This window comes from Pelodiscus sinensis, chromosome 2 (assembly GCF_049634645.1).
Source record: "Pelodiscus sinensis isolate JC-2024 chromosome 2, ASM4963464v1, whole genome shotgun sequence".
Lineage (NCBI taxonomy): Eukaryota > Metazoa > Chordata > Testudines > Trionychidae > Pelodiscus > Pelodiscus sinensis.
In genome coordinates, this window is record NC_134712.1 from 158,578,976 (window position 1) to 158,606,168 (window position 27,193).

Below are 27,193 nucleotides of genomic sequence, written 5' to 3' on the forward strand. Positions count from 1 at the left end.
GTGGTAGTTGATCATATTGTGGGATTTTGTGTGTGATGTGCCATTCCTAAGCATCACTGGATTTAACAAGAACGGAACAGTCATATGCATCAGAAAAAGGCTTTCATGTGGAATGGCATGTGTGAGAGTGAGAATATGAATGTCTTTGTGTGTGTGTGTGTGTGAGTGTGAGTGTGAGTGTGAGTGTGAGAGAGAGAGAGAGAGAGAGAGAGAGAGAGAGAGAGATCCGTCCATTGGAAAAGTGGATTGGGTTATAAAAGCTTGTATAATCTGATGAACGATGGCCCACTGTACAGCAGAGACTCAAGGAGGTATGTCAAACTATCATTTTGCTGCTTCTTGTCTCCTTTAGATGGGTGTGGCACGATACCAAGAAGATCTAAATGAAGTAGACAGGGGAGTCTTCTCACCAACTAAAAATGGGAATGAAGCTGTTCTATCAACCCCAGCTTTTCCAGTGTCACCCGAGACCCCATATGGTGAGGAAACAACTTCAGCATTTGCTTTTCATGAATGTGTTGCTTTTAGCATCTCAGATTTACAGAAAAGAGTTGTTTGCTTTTCTTTCTCTTTCAGTGAAAAGTCCCCTGCATTACCACCAAATAAGTCCACCAGGCCAACAGATCAGTAGCCCACCTGAGAGGTACAGAACTGGGCATGGTAAGAACCATACTTCTGTGTTTCTTTTATGGTGAAGCAGATCCCTGTATAGAAGATTTCCAAAGGCCCAATGAGCCTCATGTGGCCTTGTGCAGGTCCTCTGGAGAGAGGTAAAGTTCACCCTCATTAAGTAGCTCTTTGCAGTGCCACTGCAAGTCATCGACAGTGTACAATCATCATTGTGCCAGCACAATAATAGAGAATTTAAAAATCTATCAAAATAGCATCTTCAGATTTTTGGATATTATTTTTACAATTTATATAGGCATTGGCTACATGGGAGGAGAGCACAATAATTGTCATCACTATATCAAATAATGTAAAGGACTATGTAAAACTTTGCTCGAGTCCAATTCAAGGATATTATAATAAGTTGGTTGTTGCACTATAATGTAGACATTAAATAAGCAATTTTCTTATTGCAGGGTAGTTTCCAATACACGATTGCATAGGAAATGGGAAAGGGTCACTCTAGTGTGATCTAGTTTTAAATGACCAGAATAGAATCCCCTTTGTTGGCCATAAATCCTGGCTTACATAAACCTGTTGTAAACTGCTCATTACAGGTGCAAGAAATTTGGTTTCATTCACATAAGGACACAAAAGATCTGGCTGTTTACCCCATGCTCATAGAGAACCATCCTGTTTGGAAGTCAGGCAAGAAATAATATTCCTTGCCAAATTTCCAGCATCTCCTTGCTTTGGCTAAGTTGGGAATAATGCAAGCATAACCTGTGTGTTTTGATGTTTCTGTTTTTGACTCATGTAAGGAACATGGTGTTCAGAGGAATCTGGCAAAAACGAAACATCAAATAAGCGGATGCAACTTCTTGAAAGTTCAAAATAAGTTGGGTCTTGTTAGGTTTACGTATGTTCCTTCAAGAAAGAAAATAAGGATTAAGCAGTGATATTTACACCTGGTTACTACAAAGATCTCCCACTATCACCAGGTGCTCAACACCTGAGAAAATCAAACTAAAAATACATTGAACTTTGCAGACTTATTATGTTACTTGGTACTTATGAACAGATTTTAATTATCCTATGCAATAAGGACTGATCAAAACCTTTATTCTAATTCAGTCTGAACCTTTTATTTGTACTGAGATTCTGAAACATTCTGGTTGATTTTTTTTTTTTTTTTTTACATTTCCTGACATCTGCAGTGTCTAGAAATGGAAGTTCCGCAGCATTAAAAGGAACCAATAAAAATCTCATGAGATAATCTGTTGTCATGAAATTCCCAGTTTAATTTGTATACAACATCTTGCAGGTTAGGTGGCTGGGATGATAGTATATGATTGCAAAACTTGGTTTTGCTTCTCTTTATCAAGCCTGTGGTGTCCTCTGCACAGTGGCAGCTAACACCAGTGACATAGCATATTTAATAAGCATGTTCCTTCATACAATGCAGCCATTATCAGAAGTTCAGTTATCCCGAACCACACTATCTGAAACAGTTGTGTTCCCAAACTGGTGTCATATAACAGGGTTTTCATAAATGGTCCAATGCTGGTCTATCAAAGGAGTGAGTCCCGAGAGCAGAGAGCTGTGGTAACTGAAATCTTTTTGTGCTTGAGACCGTCAGTCAGCTTAGTCCTTCATATACACACAACATTAAATGCACAGCAGGTTTTGAATTGAAGAGCTTAGCTCCAGTTGCCACCACCTCAGTACCTTCTTTGATGCCCAATCCGATGGCATTGGGTAACCAGTACAGTTACAGCATCATGTTGACTGTGTACTTGTAAATCTGCAGAGTTGGCACTTTCTACTATCCACATTTTTGATTACCCAAAGGGTTTCTCCATGGACTTTTTTTTAAACTTTTATTTCCAGTACAAATCTTCACTGCTGTAGAGCTTATTGTGAGGTGTCTTTTGCTGTTTAGTGAAGAAAAAATTAGCTGGACCACTCATTTTCATCGATATAAATGTCATATTTTTCCTCATGTAACTGGATTTTAATGAATACAAGACTGCTGTGAAAAAAAGTGAAAATGCTGTGCTTGGAAAGGTTCCAAAATGACTGACTACAGAAGGTCCTTCCCTGTCCCTCAGTTGTGTTTGTTGGAATGTATCCAAAGGGGTTTAACCACATCCTCATAGCTACATTTCAAAGGTACCCATCTATATGCAGCTATGAAAACTAGGATAAAAGTAGTTTCTAGGCCCTAAAACAGTCTTTATGACATTAAACTTTATAGGCACAGTATTTGCGCTTGTGCATAAAAATGAAAGAATTTGCACATACGCACACCAACCTGTCAGCATGCGCAAATCCAGCACTGATTAAAACATGATTTGCATAGATAAATTGTCAGTTGTGTCTAAGTGGTATAACTATCATGTATGCAGTGATTTGGGTACACACACACAGAAAAAGACTGAGGCCTCTTTGCCCTCTGTGAGTCTAATTCTTCTGTAAATTTCATGCATGAATTTCCCCATAAAGCCATAGTGATGTGTACCCTTTCCAAAAATAGAATTTGGACCTTTCCAGCCTAATGATCTTTTTTGATTATAAAAGTCCAAAGTTAGTTCCAGCTATATAAAGTGGGTGCTGGTTAATTGTAATCCCAGCTATTTAGTTTGATAGCAACATGTTGCTAGGAAATGATCCTGAGTCAGTGCTGAGTTCAGTGTTAATGGGATTGAGACTATGGCAAAAGGCAAGATGCTTATTAAGAGTTTTTTTTGTAAAGGCCCAAAGTTCACAGGTCTGCAGCCAGAGAAGAAAGTGCTGGGATTGTACGGGTTGGACCTTGCTGGTCTGGCACCGTCAGGACCTGAGTGGTCCCGAATGAAGGCATTTGCTGGACCAGGGGAGGTCCCTCCTCTCTTGACCCAGATTCCACCAGGTTAGGGTGCCAGCCTATCCCCACCACTGCCCCTGCCCTCCAGGGCTCTTTAGGTGCCTCCACAGCTGGGACAGATCTCCTCAGCTGCTTAGCGCCATGGCTGGGGCTGAGAGGCCAGGGCCGGAGTTCTGTGATTGGGGCCAGAGCTCCCTGGCCGCTACTGGGGACTACCTTGCTCCTACTTAATATTCCCCAGTTTGCAAATCCATTGATCACATTAGCTCATTCAGTTGGTGATCAGTGTTTTTATTTTCAAGGGGATGGTCCCCCATCCTTTAAGCCTACATTCTTTGGTCCTACAAATCTACTAACTTTGAAATTCTCTAGCATGTTTCATAAGTGCAAAAGGAATAGCTTTGTGTTGTATTTCTCAGGCATTTCCAAGAGCATCTACTCTTGATATTTGAGATGATGACACTTTTGCCATCCAGGTGTTTGTGGTTCTTTAACCAGTTGCTCAACCAATGGACACTTTCTCAAGGTGTATTTTTTTCCTTGATCAAACAAGATACTGAATTTCCACGCAGAGCAATCTATAAAGTGATTAGATTCAATAAATCTCCCCAAAATGGAGTTTGGATAACAGAAGCATAGATGCAGCCTTCGTGGTAGCTTGAGAGCCATTATTTATCTAACAGGAGACTCCTGTACAGCAATGAAGGAACAGAAGTCCCTTATGTATGGCAGAAGTTTATGAAGGCTCTTTTGTCTCATATCCTGACTAACAAATTAAGGACAACAAATAAAACTGTAGTGATCATTGAGACAGGGATTTGAATTCTGGCTAACCGCTCCTCCAAGCTCAGGAATTGCTTGTTTTATATCCCTCAGATGCTAAGAGAAGGTCTAGCAAATTTACTCCCAATGTCAACTTTGGCCAAAGAATAAATACAGATCTGTTGAAAATAAGACCACACAGCTTTCAAAAAGACAGACACTGTTCCAACAGCAGGAGCCATAGGGCCTATAGAATAAGGCTAAGATGATCCCTTGCTCTTCACCTAGACATAAGCATCCTGCTTTCTCCCCTGGATATGATCCAAGCATAGCATAGTGCTTGCATATTTCTGAGCACAAATGTGCAAAGTTAGTGTCGGTTAGCTGCTGGTGTTAGGAGCCTCTGTGCGTAGGCATGGTTGAGCCCTGCTCTCCTTCCATATTTATCATTGAGATTGACAAAGTACGCATGCCTCACCTTTTCTCAAGGGTGTCAGAGTGGCTGTAGTGCCCTGTGCTCCCTTGGAACCCATCCAGACCCCAGGCATCCTGGTTCTTCTCCAGAGGTGGGTGGTCCCCACCTTTCCTTCAGCATAGGTCTGTGTATTAAAGTTATGATATTGCCCTGTATGTTTATCTGAGATGGAGAAGTGAAATTAATATAATGTAGATTAAGGAAAGGAAAAACCCATTAGGTCTTCAAGTTCTGTCCTTTGCCAGTGCAGGGTTCTTCTTGATACTGTATTTAAAATATGCTTTGTCCAGTCACGTGTTCTGTCCAGTCAACCTTCCATGGATGACAATACTGAAATCAGATAGATTGCCCTGTTAGCAAGTTTTTTCCTATTATTGCTCATTGTTTTTTTATTCATTGTATCCTGTTGCTAGTTGATGAACCTTCTCTGGTTACAGAATGAAGGAAACAACTAAGGGAAAGTGTCAAGAGATACTGAATTGGAAGGTAGCTTGTGGCAAAAGGGAAAACTATATGGGCAAGGAACTGGCAACATAAAATTGCCATAGTTGCATTAGAAATGGCAGTTGTTCATGAGGACGAACCCCAGAATCTTCACAATCCGAAGGGTTGATTACCCCCCCCCCCACATCTTTCACACAGAAAATGTGTATGTCCAATGTAAAAAGAACAGTAACCGTGACAGGCCTGACACCTTTCTGAACACCTGTGTTTCTTTGCTGCTATAATTCCTTCACTACAGAAAGAGGATTAGTTTTCAGTTCTCAACCTCCAAGATACCTATTTCCAAATAACAATACATCCACTGCTCAGGGAATATCTATAGTGAAGGTGAGGGTAAGATCATTTTAACATCAAGTACTTCCCTTTGGCCTTTCCTCATCCCAAAGAGTTCTCAAAAGTCCTGCCAGTAGTCATTGCTTATCTTAGATGACAAGCATCTTAGTCTTTCCATACCTCAGTGACTAGCTGAACAAGGGCTGTTCCTATGAAGCAGTTGTATCTTCCACTCACACAGCCCTTTCTTTGTGGCAGAAGTTGGATCTATAGCTGAATGTAAAGTCATCCCTGTTAATTTGTGTATGGAAGATATTTGGATTTATTAAAGTCAGATCCTACTTTTCGCTCAGATTTTTACTTCATCTGGCCTGATACAAACAATTCAGGGGAGCTCTTGAATAACAGTAAGGAACTTCTCCAGCTCTGCCACCGTTGGCAGCTTGCACCTTAGTGACATATCGCACAAATCTATGTCTCTCTCGCTTTCAAGGTTGGTTGAGAATGACCTGTTCTCTAGTTAGAAGCACCTTGAACAGATAGGTGAGGATACTACAAATGAAAAACTGCGTAGGCTGGTGGACAGATCAAATCAACACATGCACAGGTGTTCCTTTCTTTTGTCAAGGTCACTCCATCGATGATTTTAACATCAGATGTTGGAATGGGGTGCTCTTTTGGGGAGCCCTGTATACCTTGTTCTATGAGAAATAAGGGCTCTGCTGAAAGAGGAGGCTTTTCCACCATTTGGTCCTGTCTAGATGGGGCCAAATGGCAGAAAAGCCTCTTCCGGAAAAGCAATCAGAAAAAAGCTACGCAAATTGCGGAGTACAATTTGCATAGCTTTTTCCGATAAAAGGATGTTGGCTAGACCTAGCCTTAAGAGGTTTCTGAACACACGGATTATGGTGTTGTGTCCCTGACCATCTTGGCTAATAGTCTCCTAGACTTACCTAATTCTTTTTTGAATCCAACATCCCCTGACAACAAATTCCACAGGGACTGTGCGCTGTGTAAGAAGTTCTTCCTTACATTTGTTTTAAATCGGCTGTTTATTAATTGCGTTGGGTGATCCCTGGTTTTTGTGTTGTGTAAAATAACATTTCTTTCTACACATCATTCATGATTTTATGTACATCTGTCATATCCTCAGGGTATGCGCTCATTTTGTTGTTTACTCCATTTGCATTAGGGATAATTATGCACATAAATCATTGCACATCTAATTGAGAATCTAGCTTTTGGTGTGGTGTTTGACATGTATTCTTCTCCATAAAAATAAAATATTACATGAGTTATTATTTCCTGTTATGCTCAGTAAAACTGAGATTATGGCACCAGCTCTCCCATGAGATCTTTGCCAGACAGGATACCAGACTGATATTTAAAGACTCTCTATTCTCACAGAGGGAATTGAGTAAGTAAATGGAGTGGTCTGGGATAGGGATGTGAAAGATTAGTTGACTATCCGATAAGCAAACACTTACCAGATAGTCGAGTCGACTAGTTGCTTCCCCCCCCTTGCTGCCTCTATCAGAAAGAGGCAGCAAGGGGTTGGGCAAGGGGGGGGGGAGAGGAGGAAGAGGTGGTAGTACTTAAAAGAGGCAGTGCTGCGTGGAGCCTGGGCTAGACTCTAGGCTCCAGGTGGCACTGCCACTTTGTAACACTGCGTGCAGGCTGGAGCCAGGTAGGGTGTTCCCAGGCTGCATGCAGTGTTTCAAAGCGGCAGTACCGCGTGGAGCTCAGGATCAGCTGGGGACTCCCCCCCACTAACCCCATGTTCCAAGTGGCAGCATCACATGGAGCCCGGAGTCAGTGGTGGAATCACCAGCTGATCCAGGCTTCACATGGCGCTGCTGCTATGAAATGCCACGGGGACCCACTTTCGCCTTTGAAGTGGAGCAACAGCTCTACAGCAGGGCAAAGTGCATCGACTACTCAATTAGTTAATTACTCAAAAGTTAACATCCCTACTCTGGGACAGGGATGTTAAATATCGGTTAATTTAGTAGTTGGGTAAGTTCATGAATTTTTATCGGTTAGTCAACTATTCTATAGTCTCTAGGGGCGGGGCCAGCAGCCAGTGTATCACAGGCAGACATGCAGGATGCCAGGCAGGAGCTGTTCCAAGGGGGGAGCCAGTTTAAAAATCAGCTCCCCTTGTGGACTGGCTGCCTGTCGCCCAGTGCTGCTGTCTGATAAAGAAGCAGCGGCGTGGGGTAGCAGAAGCTCCTGTCTAAGGGAGGGAGGGGAAGATCTAAGCCAGAAGTGAGCCAGGTGGTCTGCCCACCTGATTCCTAATACACTTTAAATGCAGAGCCACAGCAGGAGTAGGTTCTGGACCCGGCAGGAACCAGAACTGAGCCAGGCTCGTGGCCAGCCTGCAAAAAATTTTCTGGCAAGGATGGGGGGAGGGAAATGCGTGTAGTCTATAGCATTAACCTATAATGCTATTTTTTGCTTATTAGTTAATCGACTAGACTATTACATCTCTAGTCTGGGATGGTCCAAAGCTTTCCCTTTAAATATACATTACGGATATTTATGGATACTTAGCCTGTTGAAAAAAATAGATTGTTCAGGAATCTGACAACTGAATGGTTTTCTTATTCCTGTGGACCTCAGATGCTTAGGTCAAACTTGTTTAAAAGTGATAGCTTGTAATAACGGACACAGCCATGGTCACTTTGATTATGACTCCCTCTAGTGGCTTGTCTCAGTCTCTATACTACAGTGCCACTGCTTATGGAGTTCTCACGTGGAAAGGTTTTGTTCCCCCCTTTGGTGCTTATGGCCTCAGATTCTTCCATCCTCATATGGAATTCTGTATGTGTTTGTGGCTAGTATTCATTTACAAAAGCAATACAAGTTGAACCAGCAGCCCATATAATGCTGTTTTCTCAGGGTTCTCGGTAGGTCTGTAGACCATATGTGGTGAGGTCACTGTCCTACATCTACAACTTTTGAGTTGCAGAGATTCCTCTTTCTCTCATGCTGGTGTGTGTTAAAGGAGACATCACGGGAAAGGGGATTGAGATTAGCATGGACTACAAGCAACCACCTGGAGAAAGGAAAGCAGCTACTGATGAGAGGGAGTGCTGCTGTATTTGAGAGGGGGGAAATGATAGAGCAAGAACTGCTAGGAAAAGAAATATTGAAAAATGAGCCTTAATGGAAAACTCTTTTGCCTTTTATTTCTGCTTCAGTCCCTCCGAAACTATAAAAACAGCCCTCTCCGTAGAGAACACCAAAACCAAAAAACCATTAAGATGAAGGTCTGGAGCAAAAAAACAACAGTTTAGGAAGTCAAAAGTCTACATTTCTTTATTACCAGTAGCTCTTGTCTTTATTACTTTTTGTTTTGTTTTTCACAGCAGAGTGAGTTAAGATCACATTGGCACCCTTAACCTTGAATTTCCTGGATCTCATTGGTTTGTGTCATGGCTTTAATATTATTTACATGGGGGGGGGGGGAGGTGTCTGGGGACTTTAAAAAGAGACATTAGTTAAATCTTAACTGCTTCACTGCTAGACTTCAGTACAGCCATATGCAGCAGCAGAACATAATAGTACCTCCCAGTGCATGCTCAGTTGGATGAAACAAAAATAGTATAACAATACACAGATGAGACACACCGGATTTTTACCCTTCATCATGTATGTAAAACACCTGAAAGTTATATGGTTTCTGATTGTTTCTTTTAGATTAGACATTCAGGTCTTGTCTGCCCATTATTTCCTGGGAGCCTTCATGGTTGATTGGAGAACTAAATTGGTCTATAGGATGTAAACGAGTACAAAGTCTAGTACCAAGGCTTTGTCTACGCTTGACAGTTCAAAGCACGAACAGCGTAGTTGAAATCAATGTACTTACCATGGCATCTTGTGCGCGGTAAGGTCAGTGGGGGCTTTGTATCCGATTTAAGCAGAGGTGATAAATTGACAGCCAGGGGGTGAATCACTGCAGCATCGATCCCTAGCATACTGGAGACAAGCCCTAACTGTCACACCCATTATTTCCCAAAAGGAAGAGTGTCACGGGCTGGATTCACCACCACAGCACCTCCTGCTGGTAGCCCTGGGAATTAGCTCTTTTGGGCTCGCTGGATGCCTCCCTCTGGTTGGTGTTTCCCCGGGTCCACACTTTCCTGCAGTCCGCACCCGCGTCTCTCTTGGACCACAGTGTCCTCTTCAGGATACTGCCCTCCGGCAGTGCCTATTCCAGTGTCTCTCAGTCCCCTTCGGGAGAGGGGTAGTGGTGTTTATCAGTCTCTGCACTCCAGGGAACACTCAGTTCCCCTCCCAGGGAACACTGTGTTCCCCTGTACCTTCCTTGCCTCAGTGACCCATTGCCAGTCTTCATCCAGCCCCTGCCTAAGGGGCAAACTGCAATCTGGAATAGTCATTCATCATTGGCCTTTCTTCAGGCCCTGCGGCTGGGAGTTTGCCTGGCCAGAGGTTCCCAGCTCTACCTTCAGGAAACCTCCTACTTCCTAGGCATCCAGGTTCCTACTGTTTTTCATCCAAAGTCCTCCTCTCTGCCTCCAGGAGCCCTTTTTTTTATAGCTGGGCTCTAATTAGCAATAACTGCCTCAGCTGGGGCCTTACTCTCAGCCTTTACTCAGGGCTGAGTTTTTGCCTTTAAAGGGCCAGTGCAGGGCAGATGCCCTGTCACGAAGAGAAAGAGTCCCCTTTGAGTAGGTGTTAACTCAGGAATTGCTCAAGTTTAAACTTGGAGATTCTTCCCAATATGTTTTCCGTGGTGTGAAGAAGAGGTGATATGGGATTGCAGAACTCAATAACTAGAGACTTGGTGTGGAAGGAAAAGCCACTCTCTAGTTCAGTGTTTCTTAAACTGTGTTCCACAGCACACCAGTGTGGCAGTCGGAGGTGTGCCGCGGAGAACAACAGAGTTAAAAATGGCCGCCCTTAAAAGGGCAGGAGACCTTTTTTGGGTCAATAACTCCTTCTTCCCCCTTTTTTTCCTCTTTTAAAAAAAATACTGTTTGGTGTTAAAAAGTTTAAGAAACACTGCTCTAGTTTGAAAAGAATGAGGTCAGTAGTTTAAAAGTTCTGAACATTTCTATTTGTCCACTTCTTATAGAGTTTTTTTAATGGATTTATCCTGATGATCTTATCTCAGCTATTTCAAATATAATCAACATGTTTGTGTCATTAAAGACCATGTGTTAGAAACTTCATTTATGGGCAAACTCACTAAGAACACATTAATTAAGAACTTCTGCAGTAACTATGGCATTTGTTAAGGATGTCTGAGTGAAGGACTCATTTTTGTTTAGGAATTCTACATTAAGATCATTTCAATTGAGTCTTCATGGGGAAAGGCTGTCTTTGTTAAAGAAACTCATGTACTGACCTATAAGCCAGGTAAATATTAAATCTATGTTGGAATTATTCTCTGAATGTCTCATGTAACTACGGGAAAGAAGACATTCACCATGCAATTTAAAACCTTCATTCTCCTTCCTTTTAAAATGTTCCTCCCTCCATTCCTGCTCTCAGTAAATGAAATGCCCTATAGATGCTATAATATTGCCCCTACCCCAGAATCCCTCCTATAGGAATAGGAAACAATGAGCCAAATCCTCAGCTGGTATGAATCTGCATAGCTCCAATGACGCTAACTCATGATCTTAACAGCTCTATTTTCTAAAACCTTTTATAAAATCACACTTTGTTTTCTCAAAAAAAACCCCACACGCTTTAGGTTTTAACAGGTTTATGTGGTAGTCTGCCTACTCCCAATTCTCTAACAGTTCCTTACTCTCTCCCCCAAAACCTGTCAATACTTCTCCCACCCAAACCCAGCAACTCAGCAGATTCAATCCCAGGTGCCTTTCCTCTTCCTCAGCTCTTCCACACCGTTGCACTACTTCTACCCCTTCTGAGGGGTGCAGGAAATATGTTCCTATATTGTAGCTTAATTCATTACTCAAAGTTTTGTATTATTTTGCTTAGTAAGGAATCTGTCTTAAAAACCCATTTCCTGAACACTTTTGTATAACAGACATATTTGCTGACAGGTATTTTGAAATAAATTACCAAAATGATGAAAACTCTTGATTACATTGTGTTATTTTGACAAACAAAATTTGCAGAATTTTAAAATAACGTGCAGAATTTCTTAATTTTTGGCACAGATATTTTAATTTTATGGTGCTGAATTCCCTCAGGAGTAGGTGGGGTTGCAAGTGGACCGCGTGCAAGGAGTGGGATCTGCTAGGTAAAGAGAAAAACAAAGGACAGGTCTACATTTTAAAAAGCTTTCAGGAGCACAGCTACGCCGCTTCAGTAAAGACACTAGCTACTGTGTTGTCAGTGCTCTTGTCAGTGTAGTTAATCTGCTTCTGTGAGAAGAGTAGCTATGTCAGTGTGACAAACCCTCATGTCGACATGATGTTGTGTGCACTAGGTGTTAGGTCAGTATAACTGCATCACTCAAGGATGTGGATTTTTCACAACAATGTGGGGCATAGTTATACTGATATAAATTAGTAGTATAGACCTGATGAAAAGTTAAGTTTTTTTTTAATTGCTGATCGCCCTTCTTACTATGGTTATTTGTGCACATTCAGCAACTGATGGTTCTGTCTAGTATTGTTTGCTGAGGTTAGAGCATAGCATCAAGGACTCCGGGGTCTGACCGGGTACGTCTACACTGCAACACTATTTCAAAATAACTAGTGCTATTCCGAAATAACTTGGTCCACGTCTACACAGCAGGCAGTTATTTCAAAATAGTGTCAATACACTGTCAAGCTGGAGGACTTCTTACTCCGATTCTGGTAACCCTCATAGTCAGAGCATGCTAAGCAGCTGTGCTGATTTGTAATCTACTCGCCACGGGCGAGTACATTACATTAATTGTCGAGCCCTGCTCATAGTACTAGGAGTAAGGGAAGTCGGAGGAAGAGTGCTCTATTTCGAAATAAGTGCTGTGTAGATGATCCTTATTTCGAAATAAGCTATTTTGAAATAAGATACGCAATTGACGTAGCTCAATTTGTGTCGCTTATTTCAACTTAAGCCCTGAGTGTAGACGCACCCTCACAGACAATCTTGGGAGGCCATCCCTGTCCATGAAGTGGGAATAATAATACTTCCCTCACGGGGAAACTGTGAAGCTTTTATTAAGCGCATTAAGAACTTTACATGAAATATATATAAAGACTAGAAGATTTACCTGGCATTTCTCAGGTCCTTAACTCAAGTAAGTTTTTTTTTTTTTCTTCATTTAAATTATTGCTCTGGGTTGGAGATGGGCATGAGGTGTTCAGTATGCAGGCTGCCCCTGGAAAAAAGGACAATCCCAGGCCTTTCTCAGCAGACACAGCCTGGGGAGGGGTGGGTGTACCCTTGCTGGGGGACAGACAGACACACAAACAGACAGATTGTCTGAAATATATAGTAGGTAGATATCACTGTCTCCACCCCTATCTTCTGCTAGCCCAGTGGGGTTATATCTGTCCCCATGTCTGGTCCCTTACTATCCCCCTTAAGCGACGAGGAGTCCTGTGACACCTTATAGACTAACTGAAGTGTAGGAGCATAAGCTTTCGTGGGCAAAGACCCACTTCGTCAGATGCATGTGACATGCATCTGACGAAGTGGGTCTTTGCCCACGAAAGCTTATGCTCCTACACTTCAGTTAGTCTATAAGGTGCCACAGGGCTCCTCGTCGCTTTTGCAGATTCAGACTAACACGGCTACCCCTCTGATACTATCCCCCTTAAGGTCATTTCGGAGTATATGTCCCTCCTACCACAACCCTCCATTTCCATTTTATGAGAAGCAATTGAATTCCACCCACATCCCATTATCCTGGCACCACCGAATCCAGACCTTGTTGCAAGTTAGGATAAGAAGAAGCTGCATACCAGATTTGGTGGTTCTAGCTCTTACTGTTTAGGAGGAGTTCCTGAACAAACAGACTCACAGACAGACAGACAGGTGTGCATTTCTAAAAAATATAGTAAAAAGATATATACTGAAAATATGCTAACAGAGCATTATTAAATTTGCAAAGTCAAGCACTCAAATTTAGCAAATGCCAGAATTAAGGTTTCCTATATAGGATATTTGTGTAGGATAATCACTTATCCTACACAAATAGTGATCCTTTGGGGGCGGGGAGAGTATGTAGGGTTACCAGGTGTCCGGTTTTGAACTGGACAGTCCTGTATTTCAGGTTTCTGTCCGAGAAACAAATTGGAAAAAATTCCAGACATATAAATGTCTGGTATTTTCTAATTAAGTTAGTTTTATTATTATGAGTGTCAGTACGTAGTTGCATACTGCCTGGCTGGTAGACATGCTCACCCTGCGTGAGCGCGTCTACCAGCCAGGCAGTACGCAACTATGCGGGGGGTGGGATGGAATCCCGGGGGCCAGACTTTCTCGTGCTTTACCAGGATTGTGCACGGGATAGGCAGCACCCCAGGATCTGCGTGCAACACAGTTGAGGGCTCCCTTGGCCCTCAACTAGTGTAGCATGCCTACTCTCTCTAATGGAGATGATGCATGAACAGTCCAGTCACACAGGAGCTGTGTGGGGTTGGAGCATGCTCATTGAGGGTGGAATCTTCAAAGATTGAAGTTGTTAAAATCAAGGAAGTGAGAAGTAAGAACGTGGGAACTATATATTTTCAGAGTTTATAACCTGGCTAGATATGGACAAAGCAAAGGGCATGTCTTGGACAAAAATGTCTCCTTGCTGCAGAATTTCAAGTCCCTGCTCTAAAGTATGATGGGGGCTAATTTGGCTATGACAAATCAAGAAAGAGATCTTGGAGTTATCATGGATAGTTCTATGAAAACTTCCACACAGTGTGCAGCGGCGTTCAAAAAGGCAAATAGGATGTTAGGAGTTATTAAGAAAGGGATAGAAAATAAGACCCAGAATATCTTACTGACCCTGTATAAAACTATGGTATGCCCAAATCTTCAATACTGTGTACAGATGTGGACTCCTCTCCTCAAAAAAGATATTTTGGCCAAGGAAAGGGTTCAGAAAAGGGCAACTAAAATGATTAAGGATTTGGAATGGGTCCCATATAAAGAGAGGCTAAAATGACTGGGAGTTTTCAGTTTAGAAAAGAGGAGACTAAGGGGGGGATATGATGGAGGTCTATAAAATCATGAGTGGCATGGAGAGGGTGAATAAAGAAAAGGTATTTATTAGTTCCCATAATAGAAGAACTAGAGGACACCAAATGAAATTAATGGGTATCATGTTTAAAACTAACTAGCATAAATTCTTCTTCACACAGCACGTAGTCAACCTGTGGAACTCCTTGCCAGAGGAGGCTGTGAATGCTAGGACTATAACAGAGTTTAAAGGGAAGCTAGATAATTTCATGGAGGTTAGGTCCATAAAAGGCTATTAGCCAGGAGATAGACATGGTGTCCCTGGCCTCTGTTTGTCAGAGGCTGGAGAGGGATGGCAGGAGACAAATTGCTTGATCATTGTCTTCGGTTCACTCCCTCTGGGGCATCTGGTGCTGGCCACTGTCGGCAGACAGGCTACTGGGCTAGATGGACCTTTGTTTTGACCCACTAAGGGCCATTCTTATGTTCTTATGAATTTAAAGGAAAAATCTGCCAATTTTTTAAACATATGTAACACAATTTGTTTATACTTTTCATTTGATTTGATTATTCCCCTGCTTTGTTCTTGTGAATGGCTGAATTATTTTTACTGACATTTTCAAACAAACAAACAAACAAAAGCCTTACAACCTAGCATGTAAAATTTCAGCCCAAATGGCTAAAGTGTGGCAACATTATACAAACAAACATAAAAACTAAAAGTAATTAGAGAAAAGGTCTTGTAATGGAAAACTCTGGGCCCTGCTGGTAATGTGTGAAGTATTTCAGTAATTCGCATGTTTTGTAATGTGTTTTACATTTGTTCCTCACTTTAAGGATCAACCATTTCTGCACAAATTCAGTCTTTTGAAAATTGAAAAGTGATCTCAGTCTACATTTCACCTTCCCTGTGCTATTGTATTCAGCCCAATGCTCATGATTAAGCTGAGTAAGCTGGGCTTCCAAGAATTTGTAACCTTTCAGAATCATTAAGACTTCTAAGGATTTGTCTACCTTTGCACTTAATCAACACAACTTTTATCATTCACGGGTGCTTAAAAATGGGAATGACTAAGTTTTGCCCTGGGAAGTGAAAGTGTGAATGCTGCTTTCTCAGCCGCTGAGCTCTACTGAGGACAAAGCAAAACTCCTCCTAGGGGGTGGAAGTTTTAGTTGGCAAAAGGGACGATAGACAGAATTCACACAAGTTGACTTTTAGCAACAGGGCTGCGTCTACACAACCTTGTCACCAAAAGCTGTGTAGAGTAGACTAGACATACCCTAAGACATGAAAACGAAGAAGGAAACAGGACATCCAAAGGTTTCCTGTGAGTGGAGTGAGCTAAGCTTTTCATACAAAGCCAAGAACATTTTCTATAAAAGGCTATTTTAATGAATAATTTATCTTTATACGGATTTGAAATGTATTGAGCTATATTTGTCTCTGCCAAGAAATGTCCAAAACAAAGAGAAATGAGAGTGTAATTAACCAAATTAACTCACCATATTGTCAGTAATTGCTACATTATTAACCTGTGCATGCCTCTTTCCCACCCCCACTGCTTTTGATTGTATCTGTCTGTCATCCCTCATTTTATACTTAAGCTCTTTATAAGAGGGACTTTAGTTTTGTTATATGTTTGTATAGTTCTAATCACAATAGGGCGGGCCCCATGACATTAGAATAATACAAATAATAACAATAATAGCAGCTGTGGGCAAGAATAACACAATTCATAGATATTCTTGCAAGAAAATGGTATGTTTTTAGGTCCATTCCTTTTCCTTTCTGTGGATAAAACTCCCACATATCTGACTAAGTAATCAGTTCACTACAGGAAAGCTTTAAATCCTCATATTTGTTTCTGCACTTATCAGATCATTTCCCATAGTCATCCTTTCTGAAAATGTGGTGCCCTGGGACACGGAAGAACAATCTAAGGAGGAAGTGTGCTGCCCATCCTTAGTGCGGCTCCACTTCCCATTGATCTTCCTGCTCTGTAAATAAAAAGCTGCAGTGAACAATAATCAGGTGACATTAGATGATAATGGTAGGGTTGCACGTGGTGTTTTGCTTGAGAAATCCTGGGAAGTGAGTCAAACTTATTTAGAGCTCCTGGTGCTAAATTTATCAATGTCAGCTTGGTAATATTCAACAGCTGGGCTTTGATTTACATGTAAAATCTCTCAGCTGTAGGTGCCAACTCTATTCTGAAAGTAATCCCTACACTGCCAATGAAGAAACTAAGTTGTGCCTGTCAAGTTAAGGGGTAGGTAATCAAGGGTCAGTTTAATAAAGAAAAACCACTTAAGGTTTTGTGTACTAAGGGACAGTAAAAATCAGGCAGGGAGCAGTAATCCCCAAAGGAGCATCTTGATCTTTGACTTGTAGTGCTGCATGCTGATTGGAGAAAGTAGATTAGGGGGCAGAGGAACAAAGCTATGTGTGTCAGCTGGAGAAGGAGGGGGGAGATTTAAAAAAAAAAAGTCAAATTCAAATGAGGTGGAGTCACCAGAGCATGAATGCACTGAATGGGCAGTCTGGCTGGGACACAGGCAGCAAAGCTAACTGGAACAATCGGTGAATTATTTTCCATCTGGATGGAGTGGACTCTGTCTGTCTGTCTTCAGTTGAATGACTTGATTTAGAGCCAACAGCCAGCTTTCCCCCCCCACCTCCGATTGAGGGTTGAATCATTTTTGCCGTAAAGGTTATTGCATTGGGAAAAGAAAATGGGAAGGCACTGCTGGGTTAGATGGGGAGTCTCTTTGCTGGAGTCTGCTTACTTCAATAGCTAGCCTGGCTGCTGTACTCTCTGAAAGCGAAGAAAGAATGCAGAGAGATTGGTTCAGCAGGAAGGAGCTCCTTGTTGTTTCTTTCTCCAGTTAAGTTTTTCCACTCTCCAAATCTCTGGGATGACTGCTTCCATAGGTAGGTTTTTGTTTTCCCTTTCTCCCTCTTGCTTTTCAGTGTTGTGCCCTTCATCCAAAAATGTATTTTGTGCTGCTTCTTTCATTGGCTAAGTTCCTAGCGCTGTGCAACGGGCACTGAAATTTGATCTGCATGGTGGTGCATGTATGTGTTCCTGCGAGCGGGGATGGCGGAAAGAGAGAGTTTAGAGAATCTGGTTTTAAGCTATGCGATGTGTGACACTTTGTACAAGCTTCCAGGCATTTGCAAGAGCTTGTGTGGATCGTGTGACACTTATTACACACAGCATACTTCAAGACCTTTAGAAAACGGTGCAGCTCCCCTCCCCCAGACAAATGAAAACAAAGCCAGGGGGACAGTTATGTCTTAAACGTGCTGTTCTCTGTGGTCACATATGGAATCCACTGAGATAGCTGTGAAGTTGAATGACAGGAAATCCTTTGTCAATGTAAACAAACAGTGGTCCAGTAGAACCAATGGGGTAACCCAGAGAGTACTAAGTAATTTTGTGCAACCAGTTTTTGGGCCAAAAGAAAAAACAGGGACTGGGATAATTGTTAAGTACTTAAAAAAACTATGTCCAGACTGATTCCAATCCCTCCCTCGAGGCATTCCTTGCAAGATTATCGTGGTGTTGAATTACTCTTCAAAGAAGTGAAAAGTGAGCTAACTTTTTTTTAAAATATGACACGTGCATAAACGTAGGTGTCAATATTTTCATTCTCTTTCCTGAATGAATCACATTATTCTTCTCACTCTCCTCATAAAGAAAAAAAATTGCCTCCAGCCTTGACCAAAATGTTGATGCATTTTTTTTCTGACCTCACCCAGCCTTTAAAGTGTTATGTTACAACCATTTCTTGCCTTCAAATCTCTATTCTGCATCATGATACCGAGGAACGTTAGTGTGTTTTGGTATTTGGTGCCACTGCTGGTAAATGGTGTGAGGGGCATCACTGAGCAGAATTTGCCACAACAAAAAAAGGCATGATCTTTCAGTCCTTACTCAAGCAAAACTTTTAGTCAGACAGGGGACGTTTTGCCTCTATAAGGACTGCAGGATCTTCCCCAGAGTAAACACAGAAGGAAGGAAACACTGAATCACAGAGTCACAGACATTAAAAAGATCTGTTAACTCATCTGCCAAACCTCCTTGCTAATGCAGAAAAGTTGCCTTTTTTGCCCAGAGCTAAATGTAAACAGAAATAATGTTATGCTTTTATTATTTCGCCCCTAAATTTTCAAAAGTAGCCACTGAAAATCAATGCCTCCCTGTTTCAGGAGCCCAACCTCAGAAAATAATGACTCATACAGCGCACACCAAAAATGAGGCTTTGTCTATATAGACTTGAAAGTTTAAAGCACAGCTGTGGCAGCGCTGCTGCGATAGCGCTTTAAACTGAAAGAGCAGCCATGGCACAAGTGCTAGGAGAGAGATGTGAACCACCTCCATAGGGGAATAGCTAACAGGGCTGGGAGCACCGTTCTCAGTGCTGTAGTCTAGCTCAGAGTGGCATTTTACAGCGCTGTAACTTGCTGTGCTGGGGATGTATGTATGTGTGCATTTTCACACCCATGAGCCAGAAAGTTACAGTGCTGTGAAGTGCCAATGTAGACTTAGCCTGAGGTTCTCAGAATCAGTTGCCAGCCACTTTGAAAATATAGCCCACTGTAGGCCTTTGTTTATACCAAAGGAACCCCACTGCAGTAAACAGGTTGCATGGGGTGACTTGGGCAGAATTAGCCTGGCTACTGACTGCTTTATAGTACTTCACCTGGGCTTATTGCTCATTTATTATTTATTTTCCTTTCTTTTTCTGTTATAAATTCTGGGTTCCTGTTATTTCCATTCTAGCATCCAACTCAATGGAAGAAGTAGGTTGTGCCCATGAGAGCTCATGATAGTATCTATATTTTTGTTAGTCTCTAAGGCTACATCTAGACTACAAGCCTCTTCAAAAGAGGCTTTTTCGCAAGAATCTTTCGAAAAAGCTTCTTTCAAAAGAGATCGTCTAGACAGCAACCAGTATTTTCGAAAAGCTAGCTGCTTTTTTGAGAGAGGAGAACCCAGGCAGTCTGGATGCTCGCTTTTGAAAAAGCCCTGTTTGCATTCAATAATGCCTTTTTTCGAAAGAGCACTTTCGAAAAAAGGTGTTATTCCTCGTAAAACGAGGTTTTCTGCGGTCGAAAAAACTGCTGTGTTCTTTTGATTTAATTTTGAAAGAATGCGGCAGCAGTATAGACACAGGTGAAGTTTTTTTTAAAAAAGCCCACTTTTTTCGAAAAAACCCTGTAATCTAGACACACCCTAAGGTGCCACAGGACTACTTGTTATTAAAGAAGGGTTACTGTTACTACATTGTTTTTTTCCTTTTTGCTTAGGAACACATGAAGGGCAGTTTCAGACTTCTCTATGTGGTAGTGGAAGCTCTGAAGCCATGTTACCTCACTTATCTGGTGATATTTGTTTGTGATTCTGTGTCCGGTTCCAATGTAAAGTACAAAAGGATAAGAATGGAATGAGCCCGCCCTGGCAAAGAGCTAGTGTAGGCATGTTAATAATTATCTTGTCTAATTTGTTTCTTAATCTTGACTCAAACAGGAATAATCTGCCCTGATTTTAAAAAAGTGTGGTACCGATTTTGTTTTTGCACTGTAGACTGTGAGCGGCTCAAGTGGCCCTCTGTTAATGAGGAGCACTATAGTAAACATCACATTTGACATCTGAGTGTGACCTGGGCAACTCAGGGAGATGCCTTGGCAGCTGACTGCATTCCTAAAACTGCACTTAAGTTAATAGCCGAGCATCTACAAGCCTCCTTCCAAATGCATAAGCTGACAGTTTACAGCTGATTCCTCAGCCTCAGGGCAGGACTTTTATATGTGCATGGGTGAAAATTAAAATTAGATATTTCATTGAAAGTATGTGTTTTGGATCATACTCTGCAGTTGTATTTATTTTAGTTTATACAATACAGTTTATGTATTCTGGCTCTTTAGTCTGACTTCATAGTTAGTGTGATTTACAAAGAAGTTAAACAGCATAAGCAGTGCACCTTCTGTATTTATCAGTGTTACATTTATTTCATCAATGGAAAAGTTGGATTGTAAACTGTAAAAGGCAGGACTTTTTGGGGGCGGATTTTCATTTTTGTGAGGGTGCTCAGAGTAGTGCAGACGGGGACTGAGGAAGAAGCCAAAGCGTTCCCTAATCCTGGTGGGGCTATCAAGGATCAGTCTGGCTCCTGATACAGGTTAGAGCAACTTCAGAGGCTGCTCTAACTTTTGCTCCTGTGTGGTATCAGCCCACTAAGCCATTTCAGCATCCAGCAATAACTGGGGCATAGGAGTGTTCCAACTACCCCCACTCTTTCCCTATATCTCTCCCCACTGCACTAGAACAGTGATTCTCAGAGTGGTCCGCGGATCCGCTCTGAGGTAGCTGCCAGCGGGCTGCTTTGGTTTGTTTATTTACCGGAGCCATAGCCATGGAGCCTCCTGGCTCTCATTGGCTCTGGTTGCCATTTGCAGCCATGGGAACCAATGGCCCAGGCAATAACACTTCGCATGGATCGCTTGGTAAATAAACAAACCAAAGCATCCCGTTGGCAGCTTTCTCAGAGTGGATCCACAGACCACTTAGAGAAACCCTGCATTAGAAGGCTCTCATGGAAGATGACATACTGTGCACCTGCTGGGAAGATCCCCTCCTCGTGCCATTCCTTTGAGGGGGCCTTACATCCCCCTTGGTAACATAAAGCAGAGATGAATTTTCCTCCTGGTTTTCTTTGTTTGGAACATTCCCTGCATGTACAGGCATTTCTCAATCACACATGTCCATGTGCACAACAAATAACAGTATGAGCTCAGAGATCTTTACCACAGCCCGTCATGCTAGTGCAGTGGGGTTTCTTCGTGGCTATTACACTTATGTCTGCCATGATTCTATTGGTGGCCCTTGTGGTGGTATTGGTGGCCCTTGGGAAGAGACCAAGGTGCATCACAGATGGGTGTTTTACTCCTTGGGGCGGAGCTTCCATTTAGCTTTAAATCTTTCTTTTCACAAATAATGGTGAAGCCAGCATTAATGAAAAAAGGAAATAAGTACTTAGGATCTATTTGATTTGGATGCTAATCTTTAATGCAGGGATCAAGAGGAGGTATTGTATTCCCCATCTGGGGTCTGATTGCCCTGCTGACAGGAAAAGCACTGCAAAGGGGGGAAAGTTACTTTAAAAACTGTCAAACAAAAAAGCACAGTTGACATCTTAGGGTGGTGACGTAGCACCCTTTGTGAAAGTGAGTATGTAGCCATGCAGAACGATTTGAAAATGATCCATGAAAAACGATGGATTCAAGATTAGAGGAACAGGGTACCTTACCTCGCCCCCTACTTTTTCCCCAATTCCCCATAGAGAGGAAGCCAGAAACCTCCCTTCCTCTCTCGCTCCTAACAGCACAGCTTCAGCTCCTAGAAGTGCATCATGGTCTCCTCCACACAGGGTAAATTCCTGTCTGAGAAACATTACTTATAGCAGGGGTCACCAACCAGTAGATCGGGATCTACTGGTAGATCTTGGGGCCTCTGACAGGTGATCCAGACTGGTTTGGCCAAGAGGCTATCAAGTGCCAGCACTTCAGCTGCCCCTCCCCCCACTGCTGTGCATCTCCTGCCCTTTGCCTTGGAGCTGCCTCTCCCCTTGGGAGTCTCCTGCTTTCTGTGCAGGGCAGGAGGGGAAAGAGGGGTGCTGATGTCAGGTTGCCCTCTCTCCCATTCTGTATCCTTTTTCCACAGAGCAGAGAGGGGGCACAACAGGATCAGGGATGGAGTTTGCTGGCTGCTTTAGGGAGTGGTTCAGGGCACGGGTGAGCCTGCCTTAGCCCCACTGCACCACCACCCAGGAGCCAGCAGCTGTGCCCAGATGGAACCCACATCCCAAACTCCTACCCCAGTCATGAACCCCCCTCATGCACCCCAAGCCCTTATCCTAGCTCTGAGCACCCCTGCATCCAAACACCCTCCCAGAGCCTGCACCTAGAACCCCTTCTACATCCAACTGCCTGCCCCGAGAGCAGCTCAGAGCCCCTCTCACACTCCAGATCCCTTCATCCAAGACCAGAGCCCCCAACCCTCTGCCCCAGCCTGACGGAAGTGAGTGAGGATGGGCAAGAGAGGGAGGATGGAGTGAGTAGGGGCGGGGCCTTGGAGAAGGGGTAGGAAGAAGGCAGGGCAAGGGTATTTATATATGAGGTAGATCTTGGATTGCACTTAAATTCAGAAAGTGATCTCGTGCTTAAAAAGGTTGGAGATCACTGACCTATAGTATCTTACAGCTTTTGAGAGAAGCTTGGCATGGAGCTTCTCACTAAGTCCATGGTGCTCAACATGCTAGCCACTAGCCCCATGTGTCAAGTTGCCTTGAACAATGTGGGCTATTTGGTCGGTTGAGTGTGGCTATTTTGCCACTTCAGAAGTGGTTGAACACCACCACACTAAGGCCTTGTGTAAGAGTCTGCTTTTTTGACCCAACAGTATAGGTGTACACACTGAAATGCTCCTCCCACGGATGTAACTCACCTGCTGGGCTGATTGAATGAGCCCATCACGATGAGCCTCATAGAGCTTTTTGTGACATAGGGTATGTTTACACTACCAAGATTTGTCAAAAAACTTGTCGACATTGAAAAGTCAACAAAACAGAAGTGGCTAGAGGGTGTTTACATTTGCTCACTCTGTCAATAGATCATGTCCACACTGGGGGCACCGTCATTGATAGTGTGAGAAATGCACTGTGGGTATGTATCCTACAGTGCCATGTTGTGGGAGGGCAGAGCTAATCCCTGCCATGTTGGGCTCCCCCCCATAGTTCTTCCACAGCCTCTTCATCTGCTAGGAGAAGCAGACACTTCCTGGGGCTTTGAAAGAGGACAGGCACATGCTTGCAGGCAACAGAAATCAAAGCTGAGCAGAGCCATCAGAACAGGCATTGTGAGGTACTGGGGGAAGCCAGTTTTGTCAACAAAACAAACAACACTGTCTACACTGGCTCTTTGTTGACAATAAAGGGAGGAGGAAAGAAAAATGTCTCTCATAAGAGTGGCAGTTTTTTTGTCGCCAAAACTGGGTGTTTTTCCCATCAAAATTCACTTTGCAGCGTGAACGCTCTCACTGTTTTGTAGCCAAAAGGCAGGTTTTAACAGCAAAACTTTGTAGTGTAGACAAAGCCATAGAGGGACACAACATTGACATTGAGCTTGGCCTGCAGGCCACAATGGGCATCCTGACTTCTTGTCAGCAGTTTAAATTCTGCTGCTCTAGAGGTACGCAGGTATGCGTTCCTTCCCCTTGTCAAGGCCTAGGGATTTTTGAAATTCCTCTTCCTATTTGCTCTTCAACATCTTCGCAGCTGGCCAAGCCAGCTTTCCGCAATGGATGCGCTCCACATGGAGTATTCTGGGTCTGTGGGAAGACAAGTCTATGCAGCCACAGCTTTGCACACGCTGTAGGAACTTTGATGCCTCCAGCCTGATTGCTAGTGGCATGCAGGAGAAGGATCATGAAATGGACATGTAGCAGTGCCATGCTGAGGGGCTGAAGCAGGCATGCAAGAAGGCAAGAGAAGCCAACTACCATTCTGGTGTGGTGCTGAAGACCTCAGGTGCGGCCGCTTCTATACGGAACTGGATGCCATCCTCTGAGGCAACTTCACTTCCACACTCAAGAGCTTCATGAATACTTCAGAGGGACTGGAGTTCCTGACCCCCCACATTTAGCCTCGAAGATGAAGTGGTGGAGGTAGAAGTGGAGCTGGAGGATTATTTGGAGGACACGGCAGAGTCGTCTGGTAGCATGGCTTCATCAAAACCTCTTTTCCACTTGGGAAGGGTCTAGCCAATCCCAGCATTCCAATCTAGTACACATGATGAAGGGGAGGAAAGCTCAAGTAAGTGCTCACTTGGCTTTGATAATACCCTTTTGTCTGGAAATTTACTCTCGTTTATTTTGTTTTATGGTAGAGGAGAACTAAGGAACATGGAGGGAGACCGTTAATGAGAAACTTAGGATGGATAGCCTGGAAAGTAGAATGGGTCCAGACAGCATGGAGGGAGACCATTCCATGCCTTCCTCAAACACCCCCACCACATACTGTGCATGATCCTTCACTGTGCCCCTTGCATACCACCCTTAGGGACTGGTTTTCTACTGAGAGCTAGAATTACACTCACCTGTAAGAGCCATAATTGAGAAACTGTTCATTTCCATGCCCCCTGTTTGACAAAAAATTGTGCTTTGTCCTGTTGTTAAACTTTATTCTTTGATACAAATTGACTCTTTCTTTGTGTCATACACACAGGTGTTGTTGCTGACATTTGAACACCGTGGCTATAGGCATGAACATTTGCTCACTACAATTAAAGCTCAGGAAGAAAGCAGTACAGGGGTCATTTCGGGCGGCTGGTAAACATTGCTTGGCTGCATGCTTAGACACATTACTGGGAATCATTGTTAGAATACTCCTTCAGCGCCTCCTTGGCTACTCCACAACAAACACCCTCTGTGCCCTCTAATTGCCTTGGTATATCAGGAGCCAGCTGATCAACCACAGCACTCCACCCTTGGGGGAACTTTTGCCCCTTTGCTTTGCAAATATTATGCAGTGTCAAGCAGGCAGCATCGCCCATGGGAATATTTTCCTCATTGTTGTCTGACCAACCCAAAATGTCATGCATGTAATCTTTTCATTGTCCAAAGGCATTCAGCAATTTGGCATCTGCTAACCCTGTTGTTGAAATGCTTCTTGCTGCTTTGTATGTTCTCGATGTAAGGCTTCATAAGCCATATGAGCAAGGTAGATCTCACTGGGTCACTGTGGATCTTTCAGCATCCCTTGTTGTAATCTTCTGGTTCGGAAAGGAAGTGCCAAGGTGTAGCTTTAACAGTCCAGTGTTCAGAAAGATGAGTGCATCTTGCACCTTCCCTGATCACCTTGTAGGGATGTCAGTGAAATAGTCCCCATGATCCACCTGCAACACCATGGAAAATTAGCCTTTTCAGTTGATCTACTCTGTCGCAAGATGATATGCTTTCCATCTATCAGCCTTTTCCAGAGGTAGGGAATCCCATAGTTGCAAAGCCATCAGTTATTTTCTGCACTGAAAATCACAGCTATTTGTAGCAGGAAGCAATTAATGGCCCTGCATACTTGCATCGCTGTAGACCCCACAGTGGACTTTTGAAATCCATACTGATTTGCAACTGGCTGGTAGCAGTCTTAAGGATGTGAAGGGCTAGTCAACTAGCTGATAAGCAAATGCTTATCAGATAGTCGACAGAATAGTTGACCGGTCGATACCCCCTCTTTCCCAGTGCTTCTATCAAATAGAGGCAGCAAGGGTGGGGAGAAGAGGAGGTACTTCAAAGCGGCAGTGCTGCACAGAGCCCGGGCTCAGCTGCTCCGTGAGGCACGTACACTTTGAATGCTGCTTGGAGCCCGGGGTCAGTTCGGGAATTCCCTAGCTGACCCTGGGCTCCGTGTGGTGCTGCTGCTTTGAAATGCCACAGGGAGCCTGGGCTCAGCTGGGAACTTGCCAGCTGATCCTGGGCCCCACACTGCCACTTTGAAATGCGCGAGGAGCCCGATGCCAGGCTCCTCATGGCATTTCAAAGTGGCAGTGCCGCACGAAGCCCGAAGTCAGCTGAAGAGTCCCCAGCTGCCCCTGGTTTCAGTGCTTTTGCCTTTAACTTCAAAGGTGGGGGTGCCCTATCGACTAATCGAATAGTCAATGCAAAAATGCATCAATTAGTCAATTATCTAATACTTAACATCCTTAAGCGGTCTGGAGTTGCCAACTTCCACATAGTGACAGTGACCTCCACTCGCTTTTCAACGGTGATGACCGCTCTCATTCTAGTCTCTTTGCACTGCAGCATTGGGGAGAGCTCTCCACACGGTTCCAAGATGGTAGCTTTGTGCATCCAAAAATTCTGCAGCCACTCCTGGTTATCCCATACATGCACCACGCAGTGCTAGTTTCCCAAGTCCAACATATGCAGCTGTTCCATGAATGCCAGCAGCAATCTGAAATTGTTTTTCCAGGGCAGACAGCAAGTCAGGCACCTCCGATTCATTCTCTGTTTCACAGCTCATGAAATATTCCAGGATCAGCCATGTTGTGTTCATAACACTCATCACCAAACTGGTCAGCAGTTTAGGATCCGGACTTTCATGTAAAAATGAGAAGCACACAGTTTATAAGGACTGTTGAAAAATGGCATGAAAAGAAGTCAGAAGCACATGGAATTTTGGGACAGAAAGAATTGCATCATGGGATGGCAAGAATAACCCCATGATGCCCTGCAATCCATTCCTGGAGCTCCTAGCTGCAGAGGGTGGTGAGTTACACAGTGGGATAGCTACTTTGGTGCAACAGTTTGTCAAAGCAAAAGTAACAATTGTGGGTGCTCTCCCAAGACTCAAAGAGTGTTGTGAGATGTGCACAACCTATGTAATTAAAATGGCTTAGGACCGTCACTTCAGTGAACTTAACTCTGTAGTATAGACACAATCTAAGTCTGTTCCATTCTATTCATTAGGCCCCCCTCAGAATTTATGGGATTTGGCTAGGGGGGGTTCAGAGGAAGTGGTAGCATGCTGCAAGTGAG

The 27,193-nt window shown here is 43.3% G+C and overlaps 1 protein-coding gene across 10 annotated transcripts in view; it reads left to right on the forward strand.

Annotated features, from left to right (window-relative positions):
• TNS3 (tensin 3) overlaps window positions 1-27,193 on the forward strand; it is a 427,787-nt gene that overhangs the window by 354,851 nt on the left and 45,743 nt on the right. For all 10 annotated transcript variants that reach the window (XR_012901850.1, XM_006136339.4, XM_006136336.4 and 7 more), the window contains 2 exons: window positions 353-479; window positions 577-660. Coding sequence is in view for 9 of the 10 variants with exons in the window: in XM_006136339.4 (XP_006136401.2) it covers window positions 353-479; window positions 577-660 (211 nt within the window). In the remaining variant the exon portion in view is untranslated. The remainder of the gene's footprint in view (window positions 1-352; window positions 480-576; window positions 661-27,193) is intronic.